Below are 21,401 nucleotides of genomic sequence, written 5' to 3' on the forward strand. Positions count from 1 at the left end.
AGCCTAGTGCAAAATCTGAGTTTTGCGTGCCCCCATTCATGGGCGGCTGCTGTGATGGTGGAATCCAGCCCCAAACAGCATCACTTTCAATGGTGTTTAAACTAGGGAGTCCAGATTCTCCTTTTAAATCCACCTTAAAGAAAGAATCTGGGGTCCCCAATTAAAACAACATTGAAAGTGATGCTGTTTTGGGGTGAATTATCCCCCACCCTTAAACAGCATCACTTTCAATGTTTAAACTGGGGACCTCAGATTCTCCCTTTAAATCCATGCTGGAGGGGGTGGATTTAAAAGGAGACTGCGGAAATTGGGGGGTGTCTGCTGTCAGGGGTGCAATTATTAAGCTAACAGCACCAAGCTTTCAGGGTCTATTTAGGAGACTCTCTTGATGATACCATCCAGGTTTGGAGAAGTTTGGTTCATGGGGGCCAAAGTTATGGACCCTCAAATGTGTACCCCAATCTCCTATTAGCTTCCATTGGAAACAATGGGGGATGAGGTCACCCCCTTTGGGAGTCCATAGCTTTGGACCCCCTAGACCAATCTTCACAAAACCTGGGTGGTATCAGTAGGAGACCCTCCTGATGATACCACCCACGTTTGGTAAAGTTTGGTTCATGGAGACAAAAGTTATGGACCCTCAAATGTGTAGCCCCCATCTCCTATTAGCTTCCATTGGAAACAATAGGGGATGGGGGCACCACCTTTTGGGAGACCATAACTTTGGACCCTCTGAACCAAACCTCACCAAACCTGGGTGGTATCGTCAGGAGAGTCTCCCAACAAATCCCTGAAATTTTGGTGCTGCTAGCTTAAAACTGCGCCCCCTGCAGGCAAAAATAAAAAATACAAAAAATACAAAAAAACACAAACGGGGGTGGAGCTTCGTACATGTAATGGGGGGGTTGAACCTGAGAACCCCCCCTTACCTATGTCCTTATGTTCTATCCTTCCTCCCTACCATGTACTGCCTTGCCTGTGGAGATCCTAAGGAGATCTCCTTGCACTGAAGCAATTTTCTGCATGTGAATTCACTTGCTAGATCAAGAAAGATTTGCAAGAATGACTTAGATATTTATCTCATTAATCATGTTGATGTTCTGTATATAAATTGCATTGTTTTCACTGGAATATACAATTATATGTATCTTCAGGCACATACTGATTTTCCTGCAGGAATCGGTCTATTCGTTCATAGACAGGAACCCATTCCTGGTGCTTTTCTAGGTTCATTTAGCATCCAAACAGAAGTCACTCACTTACTTCAAAAACTGTGCACGTTGTCATTAGAAGTCGCATCATCTTATAAAACATACCTTGTAAAAATAGGGAGCTTAATACTTATACATGCCATTTTAGAAATACTGTGTGGTTGGTAAAATCACAACCAGCGGTGGGATTCAGAAGGTTTGCACCACTTCGTCAGAACTGGGTGTTAAAATGGTGCTTGTAAACAACCAGTTCTTAAATTATTTGAATCTCACCACTGATCACAACTAATCCATTTTCATTACCTTTGGAATCAGTGGATGTCAGCACAGTTTCCGAATTAATAACCAAATGAAAATTAGTGTGATAACTAGTAGTAATAACTCTGTCTAATTACAAGGTTATCAACTCATAGGATTTTCTCATAATTTCAGAAACCAGTTTACAAATGCTTGCTTTTGGCTTATTTATCCTAATTTTTTAAATATATTTGGCTCCTAATTGTACAATGCTCTTAATCAAGTCTCTTGCTTTCAACTTCTCTTGTGTCCTGGTCTGTTCTGATGCAAAAATATATACATACATTTTTAAAAAGGAAATGAATTTCATATCCACAGAGTTATGATAATATAGATAAAACTCAGTAGTATGACTTAGAGATTACAGTTTTGGGCTAGGTCTGAAGAGACTAGAGACTGATTTCAACAACACAGAAGTGTTACTGGCAGGGATGGGCAAAAAAATTCAATATTTTTGGAGTTCAGGTTTAAAAGATCTGGAAATTTCCAACAAGATGAAAATTGTTTTTTTCTAAAAATGTTCAGATTAGTAAACTTTTGAGCTATTAAACTTTCCCTAAGACACTGAAAGAGGCTGTTATAAGTCCACTTTTAAAGAAACTATGGTTGGATCCGGCTGATCCCTTCAGTTACTTCCCATTGTCCAATCTCTCATTTCTGGGAAAGGTAGTTGAAAGAGTGGGAGATTCCTCGAACCTAGGGACAGATTAATAATATTCCCTAAGGGAGCCTGCACTGTACATCCACTAGCCTTCACCAGCCAAGATAGGTATGGAACCAAGAAGCACGCAGTATTTATTTATTTATTTCTTGAATTTGTAGACCACCCCATCCCCAGGGGGCTCTGGGCGGTGCACAACAATATTCATTACAATCAGTAAAGTTATTAAACCAATAAAATCTATTAAAATCTATTAAAAGTAGTCCTCACAGTCTTCAGGAAACTGTCAACATTCTCCTGGTTGAGTCAGCTGAATTGGTCCAGTATAAGACTCAGAGGAGCCTCTAGTTCACTCACTGCATTTATGGAACCCAGGCCATGAAGAGATTTAAAAGGTCATACCCAGCAAATTGAACTGGACAGAAACAAACTGGCAGCCAATGTAGCTACTTTAGGATAGGCATGTTCCAGTTAGCTAACCCCTGACAATAAACAGGGTGCCACAGTGTGAACCAGCTGCAGTTTCTGGACTGAAATCAAGGGCAGTTCAACATAGAGCTCAGTAACTGAGCTGTTACTGATAGGTTCTCTTGGCTACTCTTAACCTGATCTGAAAAAGCCAAGTTATAGTGATTGGCCACATATGCAAATTGAAAACTAAGAAAACAGGGCTGCACTAACCTATACCTGTTGTTCATCAAGTGGTCTTCTGTGCATGCACACATGGAAACCATACTTGTGTAGGTCAGGCACGTAGAATTGTTATAAAAGTTTCCTAGCTCTTCTTAGTAGATTAGGAACATTCCCCTCCCCTCCCCCCCACGTGAGCCAGAGTTTTCCTTTGCAAACTGGCACATGATGGAGGCGGGGAGAACGCTCCCTTCCTCTGTCCTCCTTTTGCTGCCATGGAGAATGACCCATACAGCAGAAGGATCCCACAGTGGGGAAAGGAGGGAGGGATTTGTGCCTGTGCAGAAGACTACTCTATGAACCACAGTTACATGTAGAGTGTGGCCCAGTTTTCATCTTTGTGGCTTCTATGCAGTCTCACAGGGGAAAACAGCAACCCCAATTACTGAAGAAACACTCTCAGCCCCACCTACCTCACAAGGTGTCTGTTGTAGGAAGAGGAAGGGAAGGAATTTGTAAGCTGCTTTGTGACTCCTTACAGGAGAGAAAGATGCGGTACAAATCCAAACTCTTTTATTCCTTCCAAGGTATAATTGTATATTCTATTTGCTTGTATATTTAATATTTTTGTATTGTATTTTTATTGCTTTTTAATTATTGAAAGCCCCTCTCAGTCCCCCTGGAGAAAAAAAAATTCTAACAAGTAATAACAAGTCAGGGATTGCCAACTTTTTCTTTAATGAAAATGGTATCTGAGTAATGAAAAATATTCTGAGCAAGAATCTTTGCTCGGGGGCAGAGATAGGCAGGAATGGGATCACATGACTCCAGTTCTAGGTGCATGCTGCTGCTCCTGGAAGTGATTTCACTGCATCATGTGATGGTCTGTGGTTTTCCCAAAACTTCATGGTAAAAATTATAAAAATTGGCAACATTTCTAAAATTTCACATTGTGCAGAGGTGAACGGCCTATAGAGACATTCTCATTCATGTCCCCAGAAGCATGCCTTTTGGTCCCGTGGGGGGTGCATGCACCAAACGGCATGCACCCCAGCTGCACGCCAGCAAGCCCCAACCCCTGCCTCCCTGCAGGCCTCCCTGGGCTACTCACTGCTGCTGAGCCCCACCCCTCGGCCTCCATGCAGGCCTCCCCAGCCCTTGCAGGCCTGTATGGAGGCTGGGGAAGCAGGGCTCGGCGGCAGGCAGTCCTGTCCCAAGGACCCACCCCCGGCCTTTGTGCAGGTCCTCCCCAGACCATTTCCCCCTCATAAGCCTCTGACACTGTTACAGTATCATGTCTGGGTTCCCAGCTGGAAATGACATCACAATACCACTCCCCTTACCATTTCCCTATGCTACTCCACTGAGCACAGCTAGGGAAGTACTGGCAGAGGTTCGTCTAGATGTGTAGGTCATCTGGCAACTCTAACTAAGAAGAGCACCAGTATGACACTATCAGCTAATTAGTACAGAGAAAAATCCTATTGAACAGAAACTTAAAAAACAAAATTAAAGGAGATCTTTTAATGACTTTTTAATGGCTCGTCTAAGGCCCTTTCCACATGGACCAATAAACATGGGTGCAGGAAGGTAAGAAACTGTTTTAGGGGGGACTTCGCACAGATCCCACTCCGAAAATGAGTCTGTCCCATGTTATTTCCCCCAAACCAGGTTTTTGAGAATCGTGCTATTCGCGAGTCTTTTCACAAATCCAGGGTTGCAGCCATTTGCAAGCAAACAGCCGGGCTTTATTTGCCTCCGTTTTCCATTTTTTTAATTTCACGGCTTACATCTGCATAGGTGCAGATGTTTGTACTGTGAGGCATCAGCATGGCTGTGGGGGTTTATTTGTGCATGCCTGCATAGCTACACATTGGTGCGAAGTAAATAAAAAAAGAGATGTGTCTCCGTGCAAAGGCACAACAGCAACCTAGATTGTTTTCGTGGGCTCCAATCACTGCCTGCATGGATGCTTGTGAATGCAAAAACAGGAAAATGGGTTTCTTTATCCTGACTGCAACCCATTATACATTTGCTGTGCGGAAGAGGCCTAAGTGGTATAGAAACTACTCTGCAGCAGCTGGTGAACTACAGGTTTCTCACATGCTACCTGTTGGAGGCGCCTGCTGTAAATGTATTCATTTGGCACTATGAACAAAAAGGGAATATTTGCATTGGATATATATTCAGCATTTCACTTCATCTCATTTACATTGCCACAGCTTAATCGCTATCTTTTATATCTGTAAACTGTTACTTAAAAATTTAGCATCTCTGATATGCCAATTCTTCTCAAAATACCCAAGGGCTATTATATTACACAAGGAAGGATTTCTTCCTCTGTCATTCATTCATCCAAAACACTTGCAAAAATCTGTACACATGTGATGGAAAACATCGAAATGCCTTTATGGCTTGTGAGAATAGTTATTGGTGCCTGAAATTCCCATCTGCAGGGTTTGCATCTGCTAATTGGGAATAATTACCCTAATTACCTACTTGCTTTTAGCAACGATTGCCGATATCTATAGTTTCTCAAAACCTTCCTGTTCCAAAACCTTCTTCCTGTTCCTTGCAATTGCAGTTTTTAATATACAAAGGAAAGGAACTCGTGTGGCATTATACTGTTAAAGGTACAGGAGCAGTATCATGACAGAAGAAATGGCTTGTAACAGAACAGGGGAAAACTTGCTCCAAAATTACTTGCAAGCATCAGAGTAATCTTTTGTTCCAATCATCAGTTGCACTCCATAGTGATTAAGTTGCAATTTCTATGTGCAATTCACCATTCATACTGGATGGCTCTTTGTACTTGGAGGATGTTTTGTACTGGGCTAGATGTGCTGAAGAAGTAACTTTGTTGTGGGAGCTTTCAGTCATTTTCCCCAATCCACAAAGGATAATAGAGAGATAACGCTGGCCTATTTTTCCAAGCAGTTGTAAAGGTTGCTAATATAGGAGGCACTGTGAACACGTTAGGAAATTACAAAGCAAACATTAAAAACAGTAAGTTGGTTCCTATTAGGGAGCAAGAGATGGGCCAGCCATTTCCTCCATTCATACTTTGTGTGTGTGTGTGTGTGTGTGTGTGTGTGTGTGTGTGTGTGTGTGGTAAAGTCACAGATGACTTATGATAACCCTGTGGAGTTTTCAAGGCAAGAGCATTTAGAGGTGGTTTACCGTTGCCTGCTACTGTGTTATGATTCTGCTATTCCTGGGAGGTTGCCCATCCAAATACTAGCTTCTGAAGAGATTAGGCTAACCTGGAGCTATCCCGATCAGGCCATTCCTATTTAGCACAGTGTATTTTTATTTAAAAGGCTCATTCTGCAATCCTGAGCGGGTGGGTGAAAGGCCTCAGAATGTGGCGTCACCCCTGAGACAGCGTAGATGTCATTCAATGACATGTAAGTGACATCCATACTGATGCAGGGACACTTATGTCGGTGCCAGGGAGCCGCGCAGCTGCCCAACACCCGGGCCCCAGTACTGCCATGGTACCGGCATTCCTCTGGTGCAGGAGCCCAAACTGGTGCTCAAAGGCATAGCTCCAAGGGGGCGGGGGGGCAACACACTGGGCGCGTCCCTGTGGGGGCGTGGCAAGGGTGTTCCGGGGTGGGATGGGGCGTTCCGGGGCAGGGTGGAGGACACACCAGTGCACCAGGCGCTTTCCCCCTTGCTACGCCTCTGCTGGTGCTGATGGGAATGTCCCTGTGGGTGGAGCTGAGTTTAATCGTCTTCCTGTAGTCTGTCAGCCTGGAAACACAATCTTCTGCTGGTGTGGACTTACACCAACAAAAAGGTTGGCCCAGCTCATTGAGCTGCATAGGTCCTTTCAGCACAGTCAGTGAGGGTTTTTCCCCCTCTCTTTTTCTGCTTGCTGTGCCTTTGCAAACCTCTTTGAAGGCAGTGGGACTGGGCCATGCTTGGTCACCCGTCGATCTCAGGAATGGGAAGTTAGAGGAAGATTTTAGGGGACTGCTGAGGGGTAGGAGGAAAGTGAAGAAAGATCTGCCTTCAAGGGCAGAATGTTTATAGGATCCAAAGGTATTTATATATTAATGGGGATATTAGTAATATTAAAGAAAAAGCATACTGAATTTCTTCTTTCATTTGGAGAAATCTGCTGTCAGTATGATTACTTTTATGCCAACAATATCAGTGTGGCAAGAGATAACACAGAGTTCAGTAGAAGGTAGTAGGAAAATGGTCTATTATACTTTTCTCTCTCTTCTCTCTCTGCCAGCTCAGGGCAGCATACATAGTTTTCTGTTCTTCCAGGTTGTTCTCAAAACAACCCTGTGAGCCAGATTAGACAGACAGTGAATGGCCCATGGTCATTTTGTGAGTTTAGTAGCTGAGTAGGATTTTGAATCTAGGTATTTACATCCTAGTTTGAGCACCAACCTCATATTGGTCCCAGTTAGGGTAGCCAGGGTGCCTGCTTTAGCTTTTAAGGTAGTTTTGTCTTTTATGGTTTTTATCATGGAGTTTTTGGAAATCCTAGAGCATTTTTCAATGTGCTGACAGCACTTCTGATTCTGTAGCTGGTGGTGGTGCTGTAGCTTTATGGGATAATGTGCTGGTAAAGTCTCCCTCCACCCCCACCCCCACCAATCTCCTGAGGGCTGCCAACCCTAGTTCCAATTTTAGGAGGTTGAGTCATTTGTCAGGCTGAGTCACCCACCATAGTATGTATGCGTTCAACTTAAGGGATATCAGCCTCGTAAGTGGGACCTGGGGATCCCCTGGAATTACAGCTCATATCCAAACTACAGAGAGGTGAAATGTATGGAATTGTACCCCATTGGGATGTCTGTCCTCCCAAACTCCATCCTCAAATCTCCATGAATTTCTCAATCTGGATCTGGCAACCCTTCCTCCCCATGCCCCTCTACTGGCCAGGAGAGACCTGGCAAACATAGTTCAACTATATTTTAATACCCTATATACTCAAATATAAGTTGACTTTTTCAGCACATTTTTTTGTGCTGAAAAAGCCCTCCTCAACTTATACTCGAGTCAAGGCTGTCAAAGCCTTGCAGAAGCCTCACTCTAGCTGCCATGGCAGGGGGAATGAGAAGCAGGGTGCAGAGGTCCCCTACGCACCTCCACCTGAGACCCTGTGGGGCCTCGGATGGAGGTGGGGAGGGAAAGTGGGCCAGGCTGCACCCTGCGCTGGGCTCAGAACCAGCCTGGATCCAAGCCAGGCGCAGGAACCAGCCTGCCGGGCCTTGGATGGAAGTGGGCAGGGGAAGCTGGCTGCTGCATTTCCCACTCTAGACTTATACTCGAGTCAATAAGTTTTCCCAGTTTTGGGGGGCAAAATTAGGTGCCTTGACTTATATTCGGGTCACCTTATACTCAAGTATATATGGTAATCACTTTATGTACAGCCAGATGACTTACAAGAAAACCCAATATATTGTCACTATATTTATATTTATTTATTTATTTATATTTCGAACTTGTAGGCCGCCTCTTCCCTCAATATAGTGGTAATAACTGTAGGAGACACAGTTTATGGCTGTACACAAATATATTTGTATAAGTAGAGGCCTTCCAAACTTGGTGGTGGTGGGGGAGATATCTCATTGAACTTTCCCCGCTATTTTCTCATTCCCTTAACCTGAAAGTCTCCACATCATCACCATTCCCTGCTTCTTTCTTCCCAATGACCAGCTGACCTACCTTTATCTGTCCCCCTGACTTAAGCTCCCCTCATAGCAGCGTCTACTATGGTTCTATGGACAGAGTGCAACATACAAGGATTTGTGGGAAGCACCTAACTTTATGATTGTATCCATTATATATTGTGCGCCGCCCAGAGCCCTTCGGGGATGGGGCGGGATAGAAATTTGAAGCATAAATAAATAAATAAATAAATAAATAAAATAAACTTAACTGTACCCACTTCCCACACTATTTCTCTCTCATTGACAGATCCCATATCCTCAAATTTCCTTATTTTCTTCTCTCATTCCCACCCACCCACCAGCCTACTTTTTAACTACCTCCCAACTTCCACTATATTTATTACTTATTTACTTTATACTGCATCTTTCTCCCCAACAGAGGTTCAAAATGGCTTACATTGAGTTTTCTGCAAACCTAAGAAATTCTGTAGGAAGATCAGCTTTGTCTGTCCCTGGCTCTAGTCTCGGAATTTAATTATTCACAGATTTGAGAATTAGATATATTGGTTATATTATACTATTTTCAATTATTTGCTTGTTAATGTATTTCCAGCTGGCCTCCTCACAACCTTTGGTTTAAAAAACCTGAATATTCGATGGTTCTAGCATGTCGGCACTCTCATTACTGCTGACTACTCTTCTTCCCTTTCTCTATCACTATTGCATAAAGTCACAGAGTGGTGGTTTTGGTGGAACCAGCCTGAACACCTCCTCCCCACAAACACCCACTTCACTTCTTCTGGTGCTACAGTGTGGCTCTGTAGGGAAGGGGGGGACCCATCAAAGGGCTAAAAAGGAGAGCAATTAAGCAGAGGTTGGTTCAGTGAGCAGCAGTGGTGTAGTGGTTAAGAGCAGGTGCACTCTAATCTGGAGGAACCGAGTTTGATTTCCCGCTCTGCCACTTGAGCTGTGGAGGCTTATCTGGGGAATTCAGATTAGCCTGTACACTCCAACACATGCCAGCTGGGTGACCTTGGACTAGTGACAGTTCTTCTGAGCTCTCTCAGCCCCACTTACCTCACAGGGTGTTTGTTGTATGTGTGTGGGAGGGGACGGGAATGGAGATTGTCAGCTTATTTGAGTCTCCTTACAGGAGAAAAAGGGAGGATATAAATCCAACTCTTCTTCTTCCCCCCACCCCCCTAATGGCAAGCGAGGAAGTGGCCACATAGACACTCTCCTGCAACCACTACTCACAGTCTGCTTTGAACCAGACTGAAATAGTTTTATTGTTAATCTTATTTAAAAGGAAAAGCTCTAAGAATGTTTTAAGTGTGCTTTGGCCAGGAAGACATGTAGACATTTCCCTTTAATGTGGAGGCTTCCTGATTTCCATGGGAGAAAGGACACATGGCCCAAAGGAAAACACCAACAGCCAGAATACCAACAGCTGCTATTGGGAGACCTTTCCCCCTCTTTTCCATTTTTCCCTTGCTTTGTTTATTCCAAATTTTTTTGAAATAAGTTGGACTAATGCAGAATAGGAAAAATAATAAACAAGTTCCTTATTGTTACTGTCTTTAAGAAGATTCAGCATTTTAACAGCCATTTTGTAATCCTGAATTTGGCACAAAACCTTGGACAGTAACATCATTTGGCACATTTGGACAGTAACATCATTTTTGGCTTTTCAACAGTGGGCTTTTGCACGTACACTGCATGTGGTATGGCTGTGTGCTTCACAGTAGGTTTTCCCCCAGTTTTCCATTTAAAAGGGAAGTCTCATGCTGCAAAGTACCTCCAGGTACACTGCCATTTTGTCTGCCTGCTGCTTCCTTTCCTTTCCTTTCTGTGAAATTTCCCTCTGAGGAGGTTGCCTGCCACCTTTTTCTTTGGGTGGGGCGGGATGCTGTCTTGGGGCTATTGATAATTCAATAGACCATGTCAATTTCACTGGCTTATTGAACTATTGGTAGACCAGCAGACTGAAAATAAAAAGAGCAACATGGCCAGAAGAGCTTTTGGGTGGGTTCAGGAAGGCATTCCAAATCCAAATCCAAAAACCTTTATTAGGCATAAAACCAGTGCCAAGAATTTCAAATACAATAGAAAGATCATTATTGCTCAACTTGCAGTACACCGAGCAAAAACATAGCAACAGCTTCAGATATTTCCACACTAGAGCTATTTAGAAGCTTAGCCATTTTTGTTTTATCAGAGAGGAGCATAAATCCTGTTGGTAACACAGTTCTCAAATTGGTTCTGATGTTGTTGTACTTTGAACAATGGAGCAGAATATGAGAAAGTGTTACAGTTGTATCAGGACAGAATTGACAGCGACGCTCATCTTGTGGAATACCAGAGAATCGACCTTGAAGATGTGCTGACGGAAAAGAGTTACACCTTGCTCTGGTCATGACCCATCTGCTATTGTAATTAATAAGTTGTTGCAGATATATAGCAGGGCTAGTTTTCTGAGGGATAATCCCAAAGACTATTGGAGAGCAAGAGCTTTGTGCTTTGCTCAGGAGAAATTGGTACTCTTGATCAAATAATCTAGACTTTAAGCGATGGTAAATCTCCGGAGCGGTGAGCATTTGTAGGGTCTCCCAAGAGAAGCCCAAGGAAAAGATCTTTTTTTTTCAATATGTAGCCACCATTTCGAAAGCTGAAGCTCTCTCATTTCTAACTGGGACAAACTGTTAGGGTCAGTGCAAAAACAAAGACGCAGCCAAAACTTAAAAGTTACAACCCATGCCCTTGTTTCTAATAAATGTTGCCCTGATTCCAAACAAAGAACACCATAGGGGACACAATCGAATGCGGGGTGCCAAAGATCTTATAAAGGAAATTGGATTGGATGCTTTCCAATTTCTGGTGCCATGCTTGGATCCAGATGGGGATACCATACAAAAGGTGCTGGGCCACCTTAGCGTTAAACACCTTCAACGCTGCTGGTATGAATCTACCACCATTGATGTTAAAAAACTTCAGTACTGCAGCGGATAAATTTTTGCAGGCTTTAAGGGTGTTATCTCTGTGTGTGGTCCAGGTTGACTTATGATGGAATATTATCCCAAGGTATTTGAACAATTTCACTTGCTCGATGTCAGCACCTTGGAGAGACCATCTTGAAGGTCTAAAAACATTGGAAAAGACCACAATTTTAGACTTGATTGGGTTAATGACCAACCTGTTGTTTGAACAGTATTCACCACACTTAGTCAGCATGTTTCTGAGACCAGATCTTGTTCTTGATAATAAAACTGCATCATCGGCATAAAGGAGAATAGACAGAGGCACACCGTTCAGATAGGGGCAATGAAAGTTGAAACTATTCAATGTGGGGGCAAGATCATGTAAAAAAAAGATTAAATAGCATGGGTGCTAATACACACCCTTGTTTTACCCCCTGAGAAACTGGTATTTTGGGTGTTAAGGAACCTGATGGTGTACACCTTATCTGGCAGGTGGGATTCCTGTAAAGAGATCTAATTAATAGGAGAAGCCTAGGATCAATAGCGAGCTTCTGCAGTTTAAGCCATAGCAGCGATCTGTCAATAGAGTCAAAAGCCCCCTTAAAGTCAATAAAGGCTGCAAAAAGATTGGATTTTCCTCTACAGAGGTATTTGGATACAAGTGCTTCCAACGCCATACAGTGGTCCAGGGTGGTCTTTCCTTTCGTAAAGCCAATCTGCTCTATTCCGATTGGTCTATTAGTTGAAATCCAATTCAAAAGATGGTTAAGTAAATATTTGGCATACAATTTACCTGAAACAGACAGCAGGCTGATTGGTCTGTAGTTTGAGGGGAGATTACGATCACCCTTTTTAAACAATGGAATGATGGTTGCGTTAGTCCACATTGTGGGCACTGAGCCAGAGTCATTCACAGTAGTGAATAAGGCGGCTAACAGAGGGGACCACCAATCGGGAAAAGATTTGTAAATTTCTGCCGGGACCCCATCTGGACCCGGAGCTTTATTAGTTTTAAGATTACCAATTAGTGTTGTGATTTCCTCCTCTGTTACCGGAGGCCACCTAAGAATATCATTAGACAAAGGGGGCTCAACCCTAAGAGTATCAGAGTTCCCATTATTGAAAAGATTACAAAAATAGCTATGCCATATTGGGGGGTCAATAGTAGAGATGATAGTAGTAGAGGAACTCATTCCCCTAGCAACAAGGCGCCAAAAGCCTCTAGTATCGTTTGAGCGGGCGGGAAGGCATGAGAAAACAACATGGCCACCTCCTTCAGTTTCTCTGCAAAGGCTGGGGGAAAGTCACACTTTACCCACTTTTGGAAACCATGGGGATTCTTTGATTGGCAGCACGGTGAATATGGGAGCAGGGAAACCAAGTGTACAACCAAGAATCTGACCAAAAGGGAAAGTATGCTAACTGTGGAGCAGACCACAAATGCATAAATGGCCAGTGAGAGGAAAAATAGTTTGTTTAATTTTATTTGTATGAACTAGTATTTTTGGGAAACAAATATTTATGCAATTAAACCTAAAACCTATATGCTAAATTCTTTGGATTATCTGCTTCTACCACTTTCTCAAATCCATTTCTAACCCTTTCTAGGAAGCAAGGTGATGAATGATGCTATTATCTCAGAGTGTTCAGATCTGTTTCTCTATCGTTTACTTACCAACCACAGCAATGTACTATGCCTTATCATTTATTCAACAGCTACTTATTCCCTCTATAAACTAGACAAACATTGTTGGCAAATATCATTGCAGACCAAATGACTAAACTGCAGATAGGTTAATGTAAAGTTTGAACACAGTGATAAGGAATGATGATGTGTTTTTTTTTGCTGTGAGAACAAACAGCCCAGTCATCTGCTTACTCAGAAGGAAGCCCCACTGAGGTCAATGGGACTTACTGCCAATTAAGTGTGTACAGAATTGCTGCCTAAGTTTTTTTTCTTTCCCAATTAAAAATATGACATTGGGGGAAATAATCTCTAGGCAATGATAATAATATAGTAAAATGTACTGGCAACTAAAGAGCTGTGCTAGGGCTGTGCATAGCTGTGCTATGTGCAACTAAATCCCAATGCTGTTTTGTAATGAAAACTTGGGCGGGGGTGGGGAGACATTTGAAGAGACGAGAGATCAGAGTGGTGAGCCAGCAAGGTGATACTGACATTTGGAGCCCTGAAGGAAAAAACTGGCCAGCGGACACCTGGAAGTAGAGGAACAGTCAATGAGGAAAGATTAATCACTTCTCACGTCTTTACTTCTCTGTTCTAAATTTCTCTTTGTTAATGATGATTTTCGCTCTAAAAATGGTGTCAGGGATTTTTTTTTTGCCAATTCTTTTATTTTATGTGAATGTAGCAGCTTATCCAACTGAAATCAGTGGAATTACAGCTGAGTCCCTTTCACCAGGATTAATATACCCATGCAGCTTTAGACCATGCTATGCTAGTTTTCCATTTACAGAGCTGACTTAAATTAAATTCATCCTGTGGCTGGGCTGGGGAGTTGTAGGATCGGAGAGACAGTTACCAACTCTTGACAGGGTGCAGTTGGGATCAGCACTGATAGATAGATAGATAGATAGATAGATAGATAGATAGATAGATAGATAGATAGATAGATAGATAGATAGATAGATAGATAGATAGATAGATAGATAGATAGATAGATAGATAGATAGATAGATAGGAGCAGCAGTGGCGTAGGAGGTTAAGAGCTCATGTATCTAATCTGGAGGAACCGGGTTTGATTCCCAGCTCTGCCGCCTGAGCTGTGGAGGCTTCTCTGGGGAATTCAGATTAGCCTGTACACTCCCACACACGCCAGCTGGGTGACCTTGGGCTAGTCACAGCTTCTCGGAGCTCTCTCAGCCCCACCTACCTCACAGGGTGTTTGTTGTGAGGGGGGAAGGGCAAGGAGATTGTGAGCCCCTTTGAGTCTCCTGCAGGAGAGAAAGGGGGGATATAAATCCAAACTCTTCTTCTCTTCTTTTTCTTAAGAGTTCAGGGGTGATATTGGATACCTCTTTATAAGCACAAGGTGGCTTTTTAAAATCTATGCCAGATCTGGAAATTGACCCTTTTCCTGTCTCACTCTGACCTTGGTATTGTGATCCATGCAACTAGACTACTATAACTTGCTCCATGCAAGGCTACTTAGGCTACCCTTGAGACTGCTCCAGAAACTTCAGCTGCTTCAGAATGTAGTGGCATGGGTCCTTACTGGAACTCCAGGGAGGAAGCCCATTCAACCATGTGGAGTACCAAATCTTATTCCCTCTCAGTTGCTCCCTCTCAGCCTAACCTACTTCACAGTCAGTTTGGGTCCCCAATGAGGAATAAAAGTGGAATATAAATATCTAAATAAATAAACATGTTCATTATGGACATCTTCTGTTTATAAGAAGTAGGTCTTAACTTTTGCTAGCTCAGATCCAAATTGTTCAGTTATTACTCTTTCTGTAACATAGGAAGTCTTTCTGTACTTAGCATCCATGATCTGAAGCAGGGGTCTGCGTTGTGTGTTGGATTTATAGAGACTGCCTGGGATGATCTAGCCCAGGGGTAGGGAACCTGCGGCTCTCCAGATGTTCAGGAACTACAATTCCCATCAGCCTCTGTCAGCATGGCCAATTGGTAGGGGCTGGTAGGGGCTGATGGGAATTGTAGTTCCTGAACATCTGGAGAGCCGCAGGTTCCCTACCCCTGATCTAGCCCTACAGCAAAATTGAACCATGATTCTGAAGGTTGTATGAAATGCTACAAGAGCATAACCACAAAGGTGGCCATCAAATGAAATAGTGATGATGGACGTAGTTGCACTATTAGATTACATCAGAAATCAGATGTGGGGAATTTGTAAGAGCGTAACAGCAAATGATCAAGCAGGTCTCCATTCACGGAACCCAACTAAAATTAAAAATCCAACAGATTCCTTTAAACAAGAAAACTAGCAGCAGTACGAATAAAATGGAACTTAGTTCTGAGTAGACCTGCTTAGGATTGTTCCCCATGGGGCTTATCCGTGCTAGGCAATAAATACATTCTAGGTACCAAAATAAAATAGTAATGAACAGATTTCTCTGACGTCATACTACTATTGTAAGACACTGATTAAATGGCTTGTACCCTACCACTTAAATAAGCAAAATGTTGAAGGCTTACTCCAGTCTAAAAGGTCTTCCAAATACAACCTAGCTTTTGAGATCTGATGATATCAGGCTTGCTTGGATCATCCAGGTCAGGGCATTAGAGACTGAAAGGTAAATCTGCATCACAGAGCTCATAATGGCACTACAGAGTACTACTGTTAATTTTTTTTTAAGCTACTTCCATTTTCTCTATTTTTATGTTTTACTCCCAGGTGCAGATAAAAATAAAATATGTAAAACATACGCACAGAAAACCCTCTGGCAAAATTTCATAATAACACGTTCCTTTTCCATTAGTAATATTAACTACATTTCGCTCTTACCTGAAGGTAATGGCATGGCCTCAGGGAAGGTTTGATTTCCTGATGAACTAGAGGTTTATCTAGGTTAAGGGATGACTTGCGATAAGCTTCTTTAGCCTGGCTTACGGTAAGTGTAGACCAAGAACTCCTTTTCATGTATTTCCCATCAGGGGCCATTGCAAGCCCTTCACAAGCAGAACATTTGACATCATTGTTACTTTTTGAAGTCTTTAGTGAGAGATCCCCAAAGTGTCCCTGAAGAGCCTCGGGGTAACAATGAGAGATATGGTCCACATGATGCCTGTTTACAACACTAGGTGTTCGGTAAGTGCTATCGCTATCCAAATTATCATCAGAACTCCACCAACTGCTCATTCCAGTTTTATGCTTACTCTCAGGTTTCCTGTCTTTACTTTTACTTCTTTTGCCATGTTTAGAATGATGTCCATGATGGTGGTCATCTCCTCGGCCATCTCCTTTTGTCCCATTCACATTGCTCTTGGAAGATCCTTCCAAAGAATGAGATTTTGTGAAAAGTTTTTGTACTGAATGAACAAGATGGCGTATTCTCCCTGGACTTTCGCTACGCTGTTCAGCAGCTGTTGAGGTCCTCTGGTACTGTAAAGTATGAAAGCCATCCCTGTGGAGAGGAAGTTGCTTTTCAAACTGATCCAGCAGATTTGCAGGGATCCGGTTGACCTTAGTGTTAGGATGAGACATGGTGCAATCGTCTCTAGTATCGTAATGTGAGGTGTAGTGCATTCTGGGAAAAGTGCTACTGGACATATGATCACCCATAACCATGGGCATCATCATGCATTCTGAATGGATGGAGCTTCGCGGTGAGCAGCGATGGTGGTCCATCGGGCAGCTCTCGGTTGGGCTGAGAAGGTATGACTGCCTTGAATCTTGGCCATGATGAATATGATCAAGAGTGTGTTCACATTCTTCAGTGGATGCTAAGCCACAGGTATGAGCAGAACATAACTGTGGTTGATTGCAACTGCCAGATAATCCTTTCATGTTCCTTGAAGCAGGAGAGTATCTTTCCTCATTGAAGGGCGGAGTGGGAGACCATGAGTACGGCTGGTCTGTGAATGAAGCAGATACAGAAATGAGCTAGAGGAAACTAACAACAGGGCTAAAAAGTAAAGCACAGAGCAAGAGCACATTCATACTTTATTTCTGACAATAGTACAGATTAAATTATTTGTTATCTGTCTTTTCAGATGGAGAACATGTGATGAGATTCTCTTTTATTTTGCACTTTGATCAATAGAATTATCCAAATGCTGAGCTAACTATTTAATTGACAGAGTGGTTTTTACACACTATCATTATGTACCATAGGAATGATCCCAGTAATTCACTACTATTTCTCCATAAACACAGACATCCATAAATGGTGTCTGCTTGAGTTAGCATGCTTAATTATCAATTCAATTTGACAGGGTTAGATCTCACCAGAATTAAACACTTCTTCGGGTGACAATCTTGAGAACAGCTACTGGGAAGTAAATCCCGTTGGACAAAGGCTTACTGTGCAAATATATTTAGGATATGGGTGTTAAAATATCATTGTGTTGAGCAGGTATTTGAATCTTTCACAGAAATTAATTAGGCTTAATGGAGGTTTGTTTGGGGTAGACTGTATTCAGTTGTTAACAGAGCTAAATTGATCATTTTGGCACACTGTGATTCTGGGCTCTTCTTCTGTGAAGCATCCATAAGAAGTTTTTAAAACTTGCTTTTTATGTGCCAGGAGTTTATCCATATACATATTTCACTGTGCTCAAAGGCTGCAGCTTCTATTTATTTTCTACATTTAAACCATACCTCTCTTTTACCATGGAAGTCAAGACAACCTATCCAAGCTTCCCAGATGATTTCCCATCCATGCACTGACCAGACCAACAGTTTCATTGTTGTAAGTCAGGCTTATAACCACACTTCGGAACCAGCTCATACATGGACTGCTTCTAACACCACATGTCCTAATGCAACATGATTGATTCAACTCCAGTGCATGAAATTCTTTAAGCACTTTTCCTTCTCACTTGCTAATGAAGACATGTACTACTGAAACTTGCAGATTTGTCAAAATCTATCTAACATCTTCCCTCCCAGGGTAAGGTTATGCCTAATAAACATACACATATACAAATGGCTTCTAATTAAAGTCATCTTCTATAGAAAGCTACACTATGAAAGCTACAAATGAATTCTTTTTGCTCACTGTTACACAAGATCTTGCAGCTGGGAAATTGTGCAAAGAGCTCAAAGGAAATAGGGAATGTTCAGTTTGATTTAAGTATTCAAAGTCCTCCTCAAATTTCAGCTTATTAAACTTTTGAAAAAGAAATGAACATCTGAGCTATAAAAGCAGCCCTTCACAGGAGAAGCCAAACATTTCCATAATTATATTTTAAGTGTCCTCCTTTCAGAGTCTTTTTAATGTATATCCTCCAGAAAGCATCACTACGGAAAGTTATTACAAACAAGTAGTAGATTTCAGGAGAAACTTGAAACTAGAGAATACAGCCCTTTTTCAGTGGATTTACTTTCAGTTGCTCAGTTGATGGGAAATTTTAATTTAACAAGTTGTGTTAGCTCTTAGGCTACAATGGAAACGGCAGCCTTCAAAAACCCAAGTTGCCTATCAGGCAGTGGTTCAAAAGCAGAATGATCAAAAGGGTCTTTGTCGCAAGATCTACAGTCCCATCCTAAAGAGCCTTACACTTCTAAGTCCACTGAAGTCAGTGGGTTTAGAGGAGTGTAAGTCTCTTTGGGGACTGTACTGACAGTTTCACAAGAATTAAGTGAAAACAAACATTGCATAGAGGGAGACTTGAGCAGGAAGTCTACTATCCTTCCTTTCTGCCCTAAATTGCAACCATGAAAGAGAGTATTAAAGTGCTGTACACAGTAATATTTTGTTCCATTGAGAGCCGGTGAAGGGGAACTCTCACATGCTCTTCCCATATCCCTCAATGGGAGAAGAGAAAGGGAGAGGGGGGGGGGTTGGGTGGGTGGAGACAGTGGTCTTACGTCTAATTTTCTCCTCGTGCCTTTCCCACAGGTACCTGCTGCAGTGTACATGGTGTCACTGGAACAGAACACCTTTGGACAGAGAGCAGCAGTGAGTTTCTGTGTATCCTCATGGAAAGTGATACAAAGTCGTACAGCATTACCATTGCTGCCTTTTAGTCTATTACACAATAATAATGGGAGTAATAGGCCTCTTTGCTGCACACTCAGTAGGATAAGGCAAGTGGTGAGACTTCATATTCTAAATGGAGCTTGTTACTAGAACACCCACTGAATGAACACCTGCCTGGATGTGACAGCCCCATTCACTCAGTTGGAGGCAGCCCAGAACCAGCTGTACCAAGAAAGGGCCCTGGCCTCCAGGTTCAGTGAATCCCAGTGTTACCCAAAATGCTAGGGTCTGCTCATTTGAGGGTGGGGGAATTAGGGGGCACAGACTGTGCTTTAATGAGATGTCAGGTAAGCTAGATATCTTTATCACCAAAGTTTATGGAGATGAGTTTCTGCCAGAAATCCGCAGGAGAATGGATTAAAAGTTTAACAATTTTTATCAAAAGAGCAAAATTATAAATATACACACAAACAAATCAAAGCAGCAGGAGAATTCAAACACTCCTAGAATATAGACAGTGTTGAGAGGAACAGTTTGGAAAAGTGAGGAATTTAGGGGGAATAAAGGCAATAATTACCTGATCTAGAAGAGGATTGGTCTGATGAGCAGTGTTCAGCAACCTGTACTGAGCTCTGGTAGAAGAAAAGGTAATGCTTTGGGACCAGTATTAGCCAGACAGAGAGATGTCCAGGGAAATACTGAATAAAACAGTATGACTAGACCAAAGAAGGTCCAGGAAATACTGAACACTAAGTGCTGGTCAAGAGGTTAGTTATAGGGAGAAATGGGCCCTCAAGTTATGCTAAGTTACCATAATCTCCCAGGACAAAGGATGTTTTTGCCTTCTGGAGGGAAGACAGCAGATGGAAACTTAAGTGTTGGACACTTAAGTTAAGTGGTGGATAGTTAAACTTAATGGTTTGGTCATTGGCTTAATGTTCTAAGCCTGGAGATAGTTTTTTAGGGTGAAGTTGATTTAATTACAATTTCAGGACAATGCCAATGTAAATGAAGGTGGTCTTCTGAGTTTTTAGTTAGAAACTAGAACATGAGTTTAGTATTTTGGCAGGAACTCTTGATGAAATCCTTGTTAGCACATTCTTTGTCTCAGGGGCATGAGAGTCACGGCTGAAGTTGGGAACTGGATTTGTAGCCTGAAAAGCCATTGTCTTTTCCTATTTAGGAACAGGTGAGGCAAGTTATTTTGCATGGCTGATGTTGGCAAGAGCTAGTCCAGGCAGATTTTTCTGTCATGGATGACACTGAATCAATGAAGAGGATGGCATTCCATCATGGCACTGCATTCCTAGGCCACCTTACAAGGTTGGCGGGATGGGTATGGGCACAACTTCAAAAACAGAGCCTCTCCCACCCACCATGGGTCTGTCTGGTAACACCAGGGCAGGGAAACCATAGGGGAAGCATAGTAGGAGCTCCATGGAGCAGTCCCAAAGAAGATGACAAGGTACAGGGGAGAGTACTTGATGGGACTGAAAATGGAAGAGGCAATCCCACTCTTACCAAGCCCAAGCAGGCTAAAGGCAAGCTTCTTTAGAAGAGACCAGTGAGGGGAGGTAGGGCAGGAAGAAGCCCCATTGGCCCTGGATCCTGCCCGTATCTGAAGGCTAGCCCCATGACTCAAGGGAGAGGGAGAAATTGGGGATATCCCTTTCCCTGGCAACCCTTCAAAATGGGAGTCCAGGAAGGGAGGATTTTACCACTCCCCAGACTGCAAAGGAAGATGTGAGCAAGCCAGAAATAGAAAGAACTGGGTAGAAACAAACCGATTCCTCTTGGCCTGTCTGAAGCCTCCTAAGACCTTGCCAGGGAACCATAGAATATAATCTGCTCCTGTACAAGCAGAATTGAGCCAGAATCGTGTAATAGTTTAAGAGCAGCAAACTCTAATCCGGAGAACTAGATTTCCTCATTCCTTCATATGAAGTCTGCTGGGTGACCTTGAGCTAGTCACTGTTCTCTCAGAACTCTCTTGGCCCCACCTACCTCACAAAGTGTCTGTTGTGGGGAGAGGAAGGCAATTGTAAGCTGCTATGAAACTCCTTGAAGGTAGAGAAAAGTGGGTTATAAACACCAACTCTTCTTTTTTTCTCCCCACTGGCCCATTTCTAGCTCCTATGCCCTCTGATACTTCCAGCTGTTTGAGTGTAGCCTTTATGTACTAGCCATAGGCAGTGTGTGTGCACGGTGGGTGGTGGTTAGGAGTGGGATGCTGGAGGAGCAATATTCCTGCCATTATTTTTGGTAATCCTGAGCAATCCACCTTTCCTATAGGGGCCTTTTATAACTGATAAAGGTATATCATCCATATAATTACTTTATGGTTGAGAAGCTTGGTGATTAG

At 42.6% G+C, this 21,401-nt stretch overlaps 1 protein-coding gene across 2 annotated transcripts in view; it reads right to left on the reverse strand.

Annotated features, from left to right (window-relative positions):
- Window positions 1-21,401, reverse strand: part of DLGAP2 (DLG associated protein 2) — a 164,929-nt gene that overhangs the window by 80,826 nt on the left and 62,702 nt on the right. For both annotated transcript variants that reach the window (XM_048497715.1, XM_048497706.1), the window contains exon 3: window positions 15,901-16,970. In XM_048497715.1, coding sequence (XP_048353672.1) covers window positions 15,901-16,970 — 1,070 coding nt within the window. The remainder of the gene's footprint in view (window positions 1-15,900; window positions 16,971-21,401) is intronic.

The sequence above is a fragment of the Sphaerodactylus townsendi genome, linkage group LG01 (assembly GCF_021028975.2).
Source record: "Sphaerodactylus townsendi isolate TG3544 linkage group LG01, MPM_Stown_v2.3, whole genome shotgun sequence".
Taxonomy (NCBI): Eukaryota; Metazoa; Chordata; class Lepidosauria; order Squamata; family Sphaerodactylidae; genus Sphaerodactylus; species Sphaerodactylus townsendi.